Source organism: Triticum aestivum, chromosome 2D (assembly GCF_018294505.1).
Source record: "Triticum aestivum cultivar Chinese Spring chromosome 2D, IWGSC CS RefSeq v2.1, whole genome shotgun sequence".
In the NCBI taxonomy this organism is placed as follows: domain Eukaryota; kingdom Viridiplantae; phylum Streptophyta; class Magnoliopsida; order Poales; family Poaceae; genus Triticum; species Triticum aestivum.
Window position 1 is genome coordinate 509880218 of NC_057799.1, and position 15465 is coordinate 509895682.

The following is a 15465-nucleotide window of genomic DNA, read 5'->3' on the forward strand; positions in this document are numbered from 1 at the left end:
CCTATTAACCGGAGGCCCAGCCCAGAATTGCTGTTTTTTGCCTATTTCAGAGTTTCGCAGAAAAAGAATATCAAACGGAGTCCAAACGGAATGAAACCTTCGGGAACGTGATTTTCGGAACGAACATGATCCAGGAGACTTGGACCCTATGTCAAGAAACAAAAGAGGAAGCCACGAGGTAGGGGGCGCGCCTACCCCCCTAAGGCGCACCCTCCACCCTCGTGGGCCCCCTGTTGCTCCACCGACGTACTCCTTCCTCCTATATATACCTACGTACCCCCAAATGATCAGATACGGAGCCAAAAACCTAATTCCACCGACGCAACCTTCTGTACCCACGAGATCCCATCTTGGGGCCTGTTCCGGAGCTCCGCCGGAGGGGGCACCCATCACGGAGGGCTTCTACATCAACACCACAGCCTCTCCGATGAAGTGTGAGTAGTTTACCTCAGACCTTCGGGTCCATAGTTATTAGCTAGATGGCTTCATCTCTCTTTTTGGATCTCAATACAATGTTCTCCCCCTCTCTCGTGGAGATCTATTCGATGTAATCTTCTTTTGCGGTGTGTTTGTTGAGACCGATGAATTGTGGGTTTATGATCAAGTTTATCTATGAACAATATTTGAATCTTCTGAATTCTTTTATGTATGATTGGTTATCTTTGCAAGTCTCTTCGAATTATCAGTTTGGTTTGGCCTACTAGATTGATCTTTCTTGCAATGGGAGAAGTGCTTAGCTTCGCGTTCAATCTTGCGGTGTCCTTTCCCAGTGACAGTAGGGGCAGCAAGGCACGTATAGTATTGTTGCCATCGAGGATAACAAGATGGGGTTTTTATCATATTGCATGAATTTATCCCTCTACATCATGTCATCTTGCTTAAGGTGTTACTCTTTTCTTATGAACTTAATACTCTAGATGCATGCTGGATAGCGGTCGATGTGTGGAGTAATAGTAGTAGATGCAGGCAGGAGTCGGTCTACTTGTCTCGGACGTGATGCCTATATACATGATCATACCTAGATATTCTCATAACTATGCTCAATTCTGTCAATTGCTCAACAGTAATTTGTTCACCCACCGTAAAATACTTATGCTCTTGAGAGAAGCCACTAGTGAAACCTATGGCCCCCGGGTCTATCTTCATCATATTGATCTTCCAACACTTAGTTATTTCCGTTGCTTTTTACTTTGCTTTTATTTTACTTTGCATCTTTATCACAAAAATACCAAAAATATTATCCTATCATATCTATCAGATCTCACTCTCGTAAGTGACCGTGTAGGGATTGACAACCCCTTATCGCGTTGGTTGCGAGGATTTATTTGTTTTGTGTAGGTGCGAAGGACTCGCCCGTAGCCTCCTACTGGATTGATACCTTGGTTCTCAAAAACTGAGGGAAATACTTACGCTACTTTGTTGCATCACCCTTTCCTCTTCAAGGGAAAACCAACGCAGTGCTCAAGAGGTAGCAATCTCCTAGATAGATCTTGCGTGATCGTAGGTAAAAAATTTGAAATACTGCGTTATCCAACATCTCTTTGATAAATTAGTGCTCCATCTATATGTCTGTTGTGCTTTACCTCTTGTGACTTGTCACCGTGAAAGGGTACATGCTCTATCTCCTTTAACTTGGTATCCTCTTCCGCATTGGCGAGAACTTCTAGGCATTCTTCACTATCATGACCAAATACCATAGATTCACTAATGAGTTCTTGATTGCTCGCCTCTGTGGAGAAGCCACCTTCTGCATCCCACTCTTCTTCTTCTTCTTCTTCTTTGGTTTCTTCATGGGGAACGTCACTGATACGTCTCCAACGTATCTATAATTTTTTATTGTTCCATGCTATTACAGTATCAATCTTGGATGTTTATTATGCAATTATATATCTTTTTGGGATTACCTATTAACCTAGTGCCCAGTGCCGGTTGTTAGTTTTTTGCTCATTTTTGTCTTGTCAGGAAATCAGAACCAAACGGATTCCAAACGCTACGAAACTTTTTGACGATTCTTTCTGGACCAGAAGGGACCCTAGAAGCTTCGGGAGAAGACCTAAAGAGTCACGAGGGAGCGACAAGCCTGCCAAGCGAGCCCCAGGGGCGTCCCCCAGGCTTGTGGACGCCTCCTGGCACTTCTTGACCTAATTTCAGCTCTATAAATTCCCAAATATTCTTAATACATCAGAGAGCCACCCAAAATATTTTTTCCACCGTCGCAAGTTTCTGTTCTTACGAGATCCCATATGGAGGCCTTCTCCGGTACTCTATCGGAGGGGGGATCAATCACGAAGGGCTTCTACATCATCCTTGCTGCCCTTCCGATGATGCGTGAGTAGTTCACCACAGACCTACGGGTCCATAGCTAGTAGCTAGATGGCTTCTTCTCTCGCTTTGATCTTCAATACAATATTCTCCTCGATGTTCTTGGAGATTTATTCGATGTAATCATTTTTTCCGGTGTGTTTGTTGGGATCCAATGAATTGTAGGTTTATGATCAGATTATTCATGAATATTATTTGAGTCTTTTCTGAATTCTTATATGCATGATTGTTATAGCTTTGTATTTCTCTCCGATTTATCCGTTTGGTTTGGCCAACTAGATTGATTTATTTTGCAATGAGAGAGGTGCTTTGTGATGGGTTCGATCTTGCGATGCTCAATCCCAGTGACAGAAAAGGACATGACATGTATTTGTATCGTTACCATTAAGGATAAAAAGATGGGGTTTATTCATATTACTTGGGTTTACTTTTTCTACATCAAGACATCTTGCTTAAGGCGTTACTCCGTTATTTATTAACTTAATACTCTAGATGCATGCTGGATAACAGTCGATGGGTGGAGTAATAGTAGTAGATGCACGCAGGAGTCGGTCTACCTGTCTCAGACATGATGCCTATATACATGAACATTGCCTTGAATATTGTCATAACTATGCACTTTTCTATCAATTGCGCAACAGTAATTTGTTTACCCACCATATGCTATGTTCAAGAGAGAAGCCTCTAGTGAAAACTATGGCCCCCGAGTCTATCTTTATCATATATTAAAATCCAAAAATACCCTGCTGCAATTTATTTACCGTTATTTTATTTATGTTTTTTATCTATCTACCATTATCAGACTTGATCCTGGCAATTAATAGCCAAGGGGATTGACAACCCCCTTGATCGCGTTGGATGCAAGTATTTATTCTTTTGTGTGTAGGTGTTGTTCACAAGGTCTTGCGTGATTCTCCTACTGGATTGATAATCTTGGTTCTTAACTGAGGGAAATACTTATCTCTATTATACAACATCATGCTCTCCTCTTCGAGGAAATCCCAACGCAGCTCATAAGTAGCAGTCACCAGTTAATGGATGCCCACACGATGTGAGGTATTACATGAAGTAACTTCGTCATCCTCGATGCAGATTGCTACCTCAGCATCCCACTCTTCCTCACATGGACATTCCGCCACGACAACATTCATGGTAGTAGCCACACTTTCTTCTGAGCTTCTTTGGACTCAAACAATCCCTAGCAAGATGGCCTTTCTTTCCACAATTGAAGCACTCGCCTCATTTTCTTCTTTCTTCTATTAGGTCATGTTCATCTTCTTCTCTGAGCTCCCCCTGAGTAGTTGCTCTCCTTTGGGCACCACCTTTCACTTATTGTCCACTTCCCCTTCACATCTTCTCGACCTCTTAGTGGACTCTTCTTTCTTTTGACAAAGAGCGCCTCCTCCTCGTCTGTCTCTTTCAAGGTGATCCCACCCATCTCCTTAGCTAGCACCTCCTGATTAGCCAACAAATTCTCCAACTCAACCAAAGATGGTTGTGTAGGCTATCCTTTCACTGCGGCCATAAAACCATTGTACTCTGGTAGTAGGCCATGGATAATGATCCTTCTCATCCTTGCCTCACTTATCTTCTCTTCGGGGTCAAGCTGGGATATCTCACGACAAATATTCTTTACTTCTGTAAAGTACTGGCTGATGCTTAGAGTGCCTTGTGAGATACCAGTGAGCTCATTTTCTAAGAGCTGGAGTCGCGCCTCATTCTTTCTTGAGAACAACTTTGCCAAAGTATCCCAAGCCACCTTCAGTGTCTCCGCATCTCGAATATGCTCCACTAGGTCCTGAATGGTGGTCTTTAATCCGAACATAGCCTTGCCTGCTTTGATGCGCCACTTCCGCAAGGCTTCTGCACTCTCTAGAGGAGTAGTCTTGGTGCCTGCAACGACCTCCCATAGTTCATGACCCTGTAGATAGGAACCCATGCAGGTCTGTCAATAGCCATAGTTGTGGTTATTGAGTCTCTTCAAACCACTTCTTGCGCTCATGAGATCTGCCATCTCAACTGACACCCCGCGCCCTTCGCTTAGTCCTAGACTAGCGATCTTCACAGTCCCAGACTGTGCTCTGACAGAGTCTCCCCTCAGCGCCTCTTAGTGACTCCAATCAATGTAAGCACCAGCTCCTTGCCGGAGACTTCACCGACCAATGTAAGTGCCCATCACTCACCTCTTACTCCTCTCGTTGATCCATTACGGCCTGCTCTAATACCAATTGTTGAAAAATTGAGGGCTACCTCAGGTCCGAGATGAACTGTAAGAACCCGTCGTGTGGTGGCTCTAATACCCGCACTCTTGGGGACCTTCACAGACCTGGGATATCCCACTCTTGTGATAGAGTAACTCAGCCCTTTATTATTCACGACTATAAACTTGATAAGACTCTTTAGTTGTGGCTACATCTCTCACTTGATAGCTCTTACTTCATAGCTTGCTTGCTTTCTTGCTTACACACATGGGAGGGGTGACACCCCTATTTATAGGATTACAAAACCGTTGGATGTTTGCCAAAGTGGCATCCATCCAAGCCCTACAACACAATTCTAGAGAATCCATACAAATAACTTATTTCTAGATTTATCTAGTGTTTGCCATAAACCATGTCCAATGTTTCTTCTAGAGTGTTCATGGCAAGAATCTAGTTTCTAGATATTTCATACTACACCAAAATACCTCACTCTAGAACTTTCCATAATTCTAGAGTTTTCTCTAAATATCCCCACCATGGTTACTCATGTAGCTTCTAGAACCTTCTTCAAAATATTTCTCCTTTCTCATGAAATACTCCATAATATTCTAGAAGCTTCTTGAAGTGTTCTTCATATTTCTAGAGCTTTCCATGTATGCATTGCATTTCTCAACAGAAAAACAGGGGTGAAGGAAGATCTGAAATTGTCTCCATCCTGATGGAAATTGAAGCTATCTCTGGTGGTTGTCAGAGTTTTGATTTGGTTCATGTAGGGCGCGAAGCAAATCAACTGGCACATCTTTGTGCCCGCCAAGCTAGTCTTACTAAGAGAAGATGCATGTGGATTAACTTTATTCCTAGCTTCTTTACTTTGTGTTTCGAGAAGATTGTAAACATTCTGTGACGTGTGCAATCTAAGGCACACCTCAATCCTGCTGTGTACTTCTGCCAGATTTTCATGTGACACTACGATCCAGTGTCCATCGTCCAATAATTTATCGCCCGTACCGTCAAGTCAGCAGCACTTCATCCGACGCTCCCGATGAAACTTTCTACATACATGAGCCATGGAGCCCTCCTCCCTCATAATGATACAGCTGGGCGAGGCCAGGAGTTGTCTCCTTTCTTGTGATAGCAGCGCAGCTCTCACGTACCCGTCCCAGATTACCCTAATCATCGTACAATCCATTTCCATTCCATCTAAAATCGTACGGTACAGCCTCGCATCCCTTTCCTTGAAGGAGGCGGTGTCATTGTTGTCAATTTGCCATTACCAAATTTTCCCCTCAGCAGAAAGCACACAGTGCCACTGCCTGCCGTTAGCAGTGGCGCCATAAAGACGTGGCATATGAATCGCTCCCGTGAGGAGCCCGAGCAACCGTCCGCTGAGACGAATCAATGCGCTAACCCTACTGCCCGTTGCCGCTGGCAGGTAGTAGATCCGCCGCGTTAATGTCCTCCTTTGAGGAACAGAGAGACGCCTTGCAGCTGGAGCAGAGGAAGAAGACACGGGCGTCAAGGGGCCCCTCCTGAAATATCTCCGAGAAGTGAAAGAAGAATGTGTGACAAGCAAAGCAAACCTACTCCAACAGCTATCCTCGCAGGGTCACCGCGCAGCCAAATGAATTCGCTTCAATGCGGCCAGAAGCAGCCACCGCATTTTATTACCGCTCTTCAGTCTCACTGTTCAGCGGTTCAGCCCCCTGCTCCTCTTCAACTCCCCCACAGCTCACCACCCCGTGGGCTGCTGGAGCGTTCATAAGCAGCAAGCAGAGCTCTCCATACTCGCTCTCCTCTCACTCTCGGCCTCGCCTCTTCGCCATGGATCTTCGCGGCGAGAGATGGACGGCTCCGTCGCTGTGCCTGGTGCTCGTGCTTCTCCAAGCGAGCATTTCTGCCTGCGCGGGAGCCCCGAAGACTTACATCGTCCACATGGCCGCGTCGGAGAAGCCCAGCTCGTTCGATTTTCACCACGAGTGGTACGCCTCCACGGTCAAGTCCGTGAGCTCTGCGCAGATTGAAGCTGAGGAGGAGGAGGATGCTTACGCGAGGATCGTCTACAACTACGAGACGGCCATCCATGGCTTCGCGGCTCGCCTCGACGAGGACGAGGCTGAGCGGATGGCCGAGGCGGCCGGCGTGCTGGCCGTGCTCCCGGAGACGGTCCTGCAGCTGCACACCACCAGGAGCCCCGACTTCCTGGGCATTGGCCCGGAGGTCAGCAACAGAATCTGGGCCTCCGGCCTCGCCGACCACGACGTCGTCGTCGGCGTGCTCGACACCGGCATATGGCCCGAGAGCCCCAGCTTCAGCGACAAGGGGCTCGGCCCCGTGCCGTCCAAGTGGAAAGGCCTGTGCCAGACCGGCCGCGGCTTCACCACGGCCGACTGCAACCGCAAGATCATCGGCGCGCGCATCTTCTACAGCGGCTACGAGGCCTCCTCGGGCCCCATCAACGAGACCACCGAGCTCAAGTCCCCGCGCGACCAGGACGGCCACGGCACGCACACCGCCGCCACCGCCGCGGGCTCGCCCGTGCCGGACGCCGGCCTCTTCGGCTACGCGCGCGGCGTCGCCCGCGGCATGGCGCCCCGCGCCCGCGTCGCCGCGTACAAGGTGTGCTGGACCGGCGGCTGCTTCAGCTCCGACATCCTCGCGGCCGTCGACCGCGCCGTGTCGGACGGCGTCGACGTGCTCTCCATCTCCCTCGGCGGCGGCGCCTCCCCTTACTACCGCGACAGCCTGTCAATCGCGTCGTTTGGGGCCATGCAGATGGGCGTGTTCATCGCCTGCTCGGCCGGCAACGCCGGCCCGGACCCGATAAGCCTCACGAACCTGTCGCCGTGGATCACCACGGTGGGCGCGAGCACCATGGACCGTGACTTCCCGGCAACAGTGACGTTTGGCAACGGCGCCAACATCACCGGCGTCTCGCTTTACAAGGGCAGGAAGAACCTTTCGCCTCGGCAGCAGTATCCGGTGGTCTACATGGGCGGCAACTCGAGCATCCCGAACCCCAGGTCCATGTGCCTCGAGGGGACACTGGAGCCCAACGCCGTCGCCGGAAAGATCGTGATATGCGACCGCGGCATCAGTCCTCGGGTGCAGAAGGGTCAGGTTGTCAAGGAAGCAGGAGGCATCGGCATGATCCTCGCCAACACCGCAGCGAACGGCGAGGAGCTCGTCGCCGACAGCCACCTCCTGCCAGCCGTGGCCGTTGGGGAATCCGAAGGCGTCGCGGCAAAGAAGTACACCAGGACGGCCCCAAAGCCGACGGGGACACTCAGCTTCGCCGGAACCAAGCTCGGCATCCGGCCGTCGCCGGTGGTCGCCGCGTTCTCTTCCCGGGGGCCAAACTACCTGACTCTGGAGATCCTCAAGCCGGACCTCATCGCGCCCGGCGTGAACATCCTGGCCGCATGGAGCGGCGACGCCAGCCCGTCGAGCCTGGCCAGCGACCGCCGCCGCGTCGGGTTCAACATCCTGTCGGGGACGTCCATGTCGTGCCCGCACGTCGCCGGCGTGGCCGCGCTGCTCAAGGCAAGCCACCCGGACTGGAGCCCAGCGCAGATCAAGTCGGCGCTGATGACCACCGCCTACGTCCACGACAACACCTACCACGTGCTCAAGGACGCGGCGACCGGCGACGCGTCTACGCCGTTCGAGCACGGGGCCGGCCACATACACCCGGTGCGAGCGCTCAACCCGGGCCTGGTCTACGACATTGGGCAGAACGAGTACCTAGAGTTCCTCTGCACGCAGAACCTGACGCGGACGCAGCTCAAGGGCTTCACCAAGAACTCCAACATGACATGCAAGGGCAGCTTCAGCTCGCCCGGCGACCTCAACTACCCGGCCATCTCCGCCGTCTTCAGCGATCAGCCGGCCACCCCGCTGATGGTGCGCCGCACCGTGACGAACGTCGGTCCTCCGTCGTCGACGTACCATGTCAAGGTCACAAAGTTCAAAGGCGCGGACGTCGTCGTCGAGCCGAGCACCCTGCACTTCAGCAGCGCAAACCAGAAGCTCGCCTACAAGGTTACACTGAGGACCAAGGCCGCTCAGAAGACACCCGAGTACGGTGCCCTGTCATGGAGCGACGGCGTTCACGTAGTCCGGAGCCCCCTGGTCCTCACATGGCTGCCGCCAATGTGAGCTTTTCTCCTAGTACTGTATCGTTGTTCTGCCTTAGTCGAGGGCCTGGGAGCAGAAGCAGCTGTGCCCCGGCCTCTTGGTAAGCGAGGTTGATGAATCAGTTGCGTAGCAGCAGCCAGCTGCACAGGACTAGCACTTGCCGGAAGAAAGATGTTGTGAAGCTCCAACTCAAAACAAGCTTTTATTCCACAAATGTATTCACGCTTATTCCAAATGTTCAGTAAATGGTTGATTGTTTCTACATAACTTGTGTGTGTACAACATATTGGGTGTGACCCAGCGGTGTGGAGAACTCCATCAGGGCGAATTTAGCTCGATTCCCAAATTGTGACACCATCGCATGTGCAGAGTTTCTTGTAGTTCTCCCCAACGCCCGCACTTCTCGCGACCACGGCAGCTGCAATGCCTGGGTCTGATCTGTCCTCGGTTGCATACAGCGCAATAGAGCGACCGATCAAGTCGACAACTTTCAGTTTCTCTTTTGATCCTGAAAACTGGGCTTCTCCGTTTTCTCCAGCTTCTAGTGTTCCCAGGTCACCAAGGGGCTGTTTCAAAAAAAGTGCATGTCATCTTAACTTGCTGCTGAACCTCTATACTTCAACGATTTTAGAGAACAATTTAAAGGATCGAACACTCAGCCAAAAACAGGATGGTTACCCTGGCCTTCACTTTGCAATCAACTGTCATTTTCACCAGATATATATGCACTGTAAAATCATACAACAGATCTAACGAAAGAAGTGAGGTGAGCTACAGTTGTTCAATTCTGATCTGTTATGTTCTGACAGCACATGCGCTACAGCATATATACAGAAGAAGGCAGGAACGCCAGTGTGTCAATATTTGCAGCTATGTAGTTTGGTGAATCTGGTCATTGTATTGAAGATGCAATGAATGCTTTCTGCATACTAGATCAAAAGGACCTGTAAAAGGAAACATAACAGATCTAGTCTAGCAATAGGTGATTTTGGCTCTGGAGCCCAAGTGGACCTGTAAAAGGAAACATAATAATAACAGATCTAGTCTAGCGATAGGTGATTTTGGCTCCAGAGCCCAAGTTATCTCTTTATTACTGTAGTAAACAAAAATGATACAGGTTCAAAAGAATCGCAACCAAACAAAAAATCATGTGGAATACACTACGAATCTGCAGATTTTCATGGGAAAGTGCTTTCATTTGTGAGTTGCACAAAACAAAAAGTGGAGCTGGATAGTGTTGCTGCTGCTTGCTGTTTTAGATCAGCACATTTATGTTGCTTGTGCAACCCAAAGTTGAAAAGATTTTTCAATAAATTATTTCCAGACTCATACTGCATTACTATAGCAGGATGGTATACAAACTGACCAAATATGAAGAACTGCATTGCAACTGCAAAACAATATGCCTTACAATGAGAAACAAAATCAGTTTGTTCAATTGTCTGGCATATTAATAAACATTTTGAATAATAGACACCAGGGACCATTTAGGAAACAGAGATAGACAGCGCAGTGTGAAAAATTACAGTATACAACTGTGCCGAACTATGACCTACAAGATTTTATTTTGTTGAAAGCGATTGCATGAGATATGGGATAGAACTGTCAGAGAAGACGTAATGTGGATGTAAGAAGCTATAGACATCACTATCTTCTCTGAGAAAGCATGACTTTCTAAATTGTAATACGACAATATCATAAAGAATCGACCCCAAGGGTTAGCTTTCTGTTATAATCTTTTACTTTGGAAGTTAAAATAACAGGTGAGGACCCCAAGGCATATCCATTTATCCCATGTTATCATAGGTATACATAATTTATCAACCGCTGCAGTGACTAAGCGTTGGAATATTACCTTATCAGATAGATAATCCTGTGGATTGTATACTTTGCCAGTACTTTCTGCACCTTTTGTCAAATCCCCAAATTCATTTATTGACCATCCATGTTTACCAGGTGATAGACCACTAAAAGTAGCCTCAATTCTAGCCAATTCCATGTTAACTTGGGCTAGACGAACAACACCAAATATAACTGGCCCTTTGAACTCAGCCACGGCAGCAGAAACTAGGAAATCTGCAAATGTTAAGGCAAACAATTAGTTCTCATATAGAGCAGATGTGCAGAACACAAACTAAACATGGCAGCAATCAGAGGATAGATCTATGATAGCATTTGCCAACACAAAAGTTGAATTAATGCTTTGCCAGATAACAGAATGAGTTCAGAAGGGGCATGTTGCAGCTTAAAAGCATAGAAGCTATTTAAGGACCAAAGCTACAAATGGCTACACAGTTGTAGGAATGAAAGTCTAGTATGAAAATTCAAAAAGCACTGATTTCTACACTCCACGACAGAGCATTAGAGATTTTACACTAACATCTGTGTTAGTAGGCTGATATGAAAGACTTTAGAGGGGAAATCATGCTAATAATAAAGAAATTAACACAAACCATCTGGGTTCCCTTGCCCAATCAGACGTGCATCTCGTCCTGTTTGATGCAGAGCATCCAACATTATCTTCACTGGGAGAGACCCACGAACTCTAACTACTTGGTTATTCAAATCCACTTCGATGTTTTGTATTCCTGTAGTAAGATGCAGTCTTTAAAACCAACAGGAAATAGTTGAAAGAAAAGGCACACACAAACGATTATATACAACATAGAGCACTAAAAAATTTGTACCTTCAAGTGTTTGAAGCCTGTTTTTCACTGCTGTGACACAGCCCTCACATTTCATGTCCACCATGAATTCGGTCTTCAGACATACAAAAAGGTACTGTTAAATAATTGTTTGCACTGAGAAATCAAGCGACATCTCAAAGAAATGTGCAGCCCTCCTTAATTTTCCCTTGGTAATGTATAAGGAAGCATGTTGCTAAAGTGAAGTATAGTTTTAGGGAGACCATTTTAGTATTAGTTCCAAAAGGATAACTTCTGTAGTTTTATCTAGAGTGAGTTTTTGAACAGTACAACTAATTTCCTAAGTCTAACCTCAAACACATGAGTCTTATTAAAACAAAACAACCCCACTTATGTGAGGAAACACAACCCCATGTAACAGCAATTTTTCAGACAATGCACCTTATTTCCTGAATTACGGAATCTTCCTAAAAACATTGATCTTCACAAATATGGTGTAGCAGTATAGCACCTCATTTCAATAAATTCAAAAAGGAAACCTTGGGGATGGGGTTCTGGATAGTTTGTATGTCCAGTTTGAGAATCATCATATCAGCATTTGCTGCATTTTGATAAGTGGGTCAAAATTTATTATATCCAATCTTCACAAGTCATGTACAGTTAAGGGAATATTTATCCATTTAAAGTGCCCCACCACTTTACCCAACTTTCTGTACTGAAAATTTTCATCAAGTAATGGCGTAAAGCCAAACTGATAAGTCTTTCTCAAAGTATTAGCCTGAAAAACAGATAGTTGGTATGAGAGAGAATAGCTCAATTGGGCATTTGGGCTCTTCTCCTGGTCCTTCGATATCTATGGATTATCTAAGCTTTGGCAGATCATTTGGAGCAAGTTGTGAACAATGAAACAGAAGTGAACACAGCAGTCCTTTTGATAACCTAATACATCAAACCTCCGCCGCAAGGAAAACCATTACATTCAACATGCTAATAAGATATGTTTTGATGCAAACACACTAATAGCTAAATCAATGTGTGATCGCTGTAACTCCCAATTTAGCCATGTATAAGCAGCCCCATGGAGAACTGCAAAGCACCAACCAATGACAGAAAACGATATACCCAGGCAATAAAAGCTAACAGCAGCCATCGTACCAAACCTAATTGGGCACCGTTAGAAACACCGTAGGCCAACTAATTTAAACCTAGAGCAATGTTCTTTTAACTAAATTGCCCACATCTCAAGCACCAATTGAGTTGAGTCAGTTACGTAATCTCTCAATAACTAGTAAGGCCCTCCCAATCATCTTCCTGCTCTAGTAGAATCACAGACATACTAATAAGGAAAACAAAATGATGTCCTGAGTTGTTTGGGGAGCTTACCGTGAGCTCCGGAAGCGCGGTGCCCTGCAAAACACGAGGAAGCAGGCATAAGACCAAAAGGCTCAAGACCCTAGGCGAGGCAAGCACATAGGGAAATCGAATAAGGACGCGGCCCAACCTTGTCGGGGGCAGAGAGATCGGCTGTGGCGGCGGCGGCCATCGGAGGGGCGGCGGTCGGCGCGCGCACGGGAGAAGAGGAGGACGAGGAGGCGGCGAACGCGGAGAGGGAGGGCAGGGGGAAGCGGAGCCTGGAGGAGGGGGAGCGGGAGGGGGAGGAGGAGGAGCAGAGGGCGGCCGCGGCGACGGCTGCTGCTGGCACGGCGGATGCGGCGGTGAAGGCCCGGAGGAAGCCCACCATTTGTGCCTCTGCCTTTTGTACTCTCAAGTCTTCGCTTCCACAGCTCCGGTTTGGATTGAGAACCTTCTTTCCTTTTGCAAGTTTTTCTGAACTTGACGGCTGTTCCAGTAGAATTCAGAACCGCAGGTTGCGTTCGGTTTTGCTCGCTCCAGGCTCCAGCGGCCTCGGGAAACTTCCCGGGCTGGGCTGGGCTGGGTGGGGACTGAAATCCGCAACCCACTGCTTCAGCATGGCCCGGCTTGAATATGGTTTAGTTGGGCTAGCTTGGGCTTTAAAATCAGTTGGTTTTGTAAGGAAATGATTCCTCCTCAATTTCATTAAGGAATCATTAAGATTTCTCAAAAAAATCATTAAGAGATGTAAAGCCCTCAGGTTTAAAGCCAAAGTGTACCAGAAGAAAATACAAGCTCATCAGAGCTACAGCAAAAAAGGTCAATGATAGGCCTAATTTCGGCCTAATTACGCCTTGTATAGTTGTATAAGGACACGACAATGACACGAGTTTGACAACTTTTGGGAAGATGAATAAGAGTTAGGAGAGAATTATGGTGAGATTAGAAGTGGATAGATCTCTTTTTTTTCACAATCCTTTGTTTGGTATTGAATGATATTAGGTTTGACCATCTGAGGAGACATTTATTCTCTTGTTTGGTTAGTAAGAAGTTCCATGTGAATCGATTCCCTTCGAGTTCCCACCACTTCACTGCTAATGAAATGGTGGAAGTTCGACTCTAAACTCCCACCCGTTATCACTTGTAAGTTTCCAAACTATCTAAAACCACAGGTGACTCTATGTCATGTAATCCCTAAGTTTGCATTCCCTTCCTCTAATTACATCCAACCAAGCATGTAAAGACCAAAACTCGAGCATATATGTTAGGATCTCAGGGTGATAAAGGCGGTTGAGAGGCGAAGGCAAGGCTTTCATTTCCTCTGCTCCCGTCATCGGGATTGGCAACCCCCCCCCCCTCGCCCGACTTCAACGCCCTCAGGATACCGTGTGGATGTGAGGGAGCACCGATATGGGATTAGGTGGTGTAAAATAGTAGGTTTTGGTGCGTAAAGGAAGGGGTTAGGATTGCGGCGGTGACCCTCCGTTGAATAAGTCCTCCCGACTTCGTCCTTTTTTCGGCAGTGAGTTGTTTTGCCATCGGCAGGGAGTAAGTGGAGGAGGGTCTTCACCGACTGGATCTTTGTTTTGATATGTGTGATGTGTTTTTGTGTACCGCGAAGAGTGTTCTTCCCCCTTTCAAATATTAGGGTAACATGCTATGTAAAAAAATACCAGCACAAGATCCAACCAAGATCACTATCGAGGTGCAGGTAACGAGTCCGTACCCTCGATGACCTGTCAGCCCAGTGGAGATGTTGACGATGTCGATGTGATTCTCTGACTCTCACAGCAAGGTTATTGAGGGAGTCCTGGATTAAGGGGTCCTCGGGCGTCCGGACTATGTAATATGGGCCGGACTAATGGGCTATGAAGATACAAGACAGAAGACTTTTTCCCGTGTCCGGATGGGACTCTCCTTTGCGTGGATGGCAAGCTTGGCGTTTGGATATGAAGATTCCTTCCTCTGTAAACCGACTCTGTACAACCCTAGGCCCCTCCGGTGTCTATATAAACCAGAGGGTTTAGTCCGTAGAGGTAATCACAATCATACAGGCTAGACATCTAGGGTTTAGCCATTACGATCTCGTGGTAGATCAACTCTTGTAATCCTCATATTCATCAAGATCAATCAAGCAGGAAGTAGGGTATTACCTCCATCAAGAGGGCCCGAACCTGGGTAAACATCGTGCCCCCCGTCTCCTGTTACCATCGACCGTAGACGCACAGTTCGGGACCCCCTACCCGAGATCCGCCGGTTTTGACACCGACATTGGTGCTTTCATTTAGAGTTTCGATGTGACGTCTGATGACCCACAAGTATAGGGGATCTATCGTAGTCCTTTCGATAAGTAAGAGTGTCAAACCCAACGAGGAGCAGAAGGAAATGATAAGCGGTTTTCAGCAAGGTATTCTCTGCAAGCACTGAAATAATAGGTAACAGATAGTTTTGTGATAAGATAATTTGTAACGAGCAACAAGTAACAAAAGTAAATAAAGTGCAGCAAGGTGGCCCAATCCTTTTTGTAGCAAAGGACAAGCCTGGACAAACTCTTATATAGAGAAAAGCGCTCCCGAGGACACATGGGAATTATCGTCAAGCTAGTTTTCATCACGTTCATATGATTCGCGTTCGGTACTTTGATAATTTGATATGTGGGTGGACCGGTGCTTGGGTGCTGTCCTTACTTGAACAAGCATCCCACTTATGATTAACCTCTATTGCAAGCATCCGCAACTACAACAAAAGTATTAAGGTAAACCTAACCATAGCATGAAACATATGGATCCAAATCAGCCCCTTACGAAGCA

The 15465-nt window shown here is 47.2% G+C and overlaps 2 protein-coding genes across 2 annotated transcripts; one reads left to right on the forward strand and one right to left on the reverse strand.

Annotated features, from left to right (window-relative positions):
• The first annotated feature begins 6126 nt into the window (after positions 1 to 6126).
• Positions 6127 to 8921, forward strand: LOC123054124 (subtilisin-like protease SBT1.3). Its single transcript, XM_044477818.1, has one exon. It carries the CDS (start codon positions 6159 to 6161, stop codon positions 8676 to 8678), a length of 2520 nt encoding a protein of 839 aa, XP_044333753.1. The 5' UTR covers positions 6127 to 6158; the 3' UTR covers positions 8679 to 8921.
• LOC123054125 (copper chaperone for superoxide dismutase, chloroplastic) lies at positions 8835 to 13144 on the reverse strand. Its single transcript, XM_044477819.1, has 6 exons — positions 12804 to 13144; positions 12686 to 12709; positions 11345 to 11417; positions 11111 to 11245; positions 10513 to 10733; positions 8835 to 9223 (listed from the first exon to the last, which is right to left on the reverse strand). Exons 1-6 carry the CDS (start codon positions 13041 to 13043, stop codon positions 8987 to 8989), a joined length of 930 nt encoding a protein of 309 aa, XP_044333754.1. The 5' UTR covers positions 13044 to 13144; the 3' UTR covers positions 8835 to 8986.
• Between the last annotated feature and the right edge of the window lie 2321 nt (positions 13145 to 15465).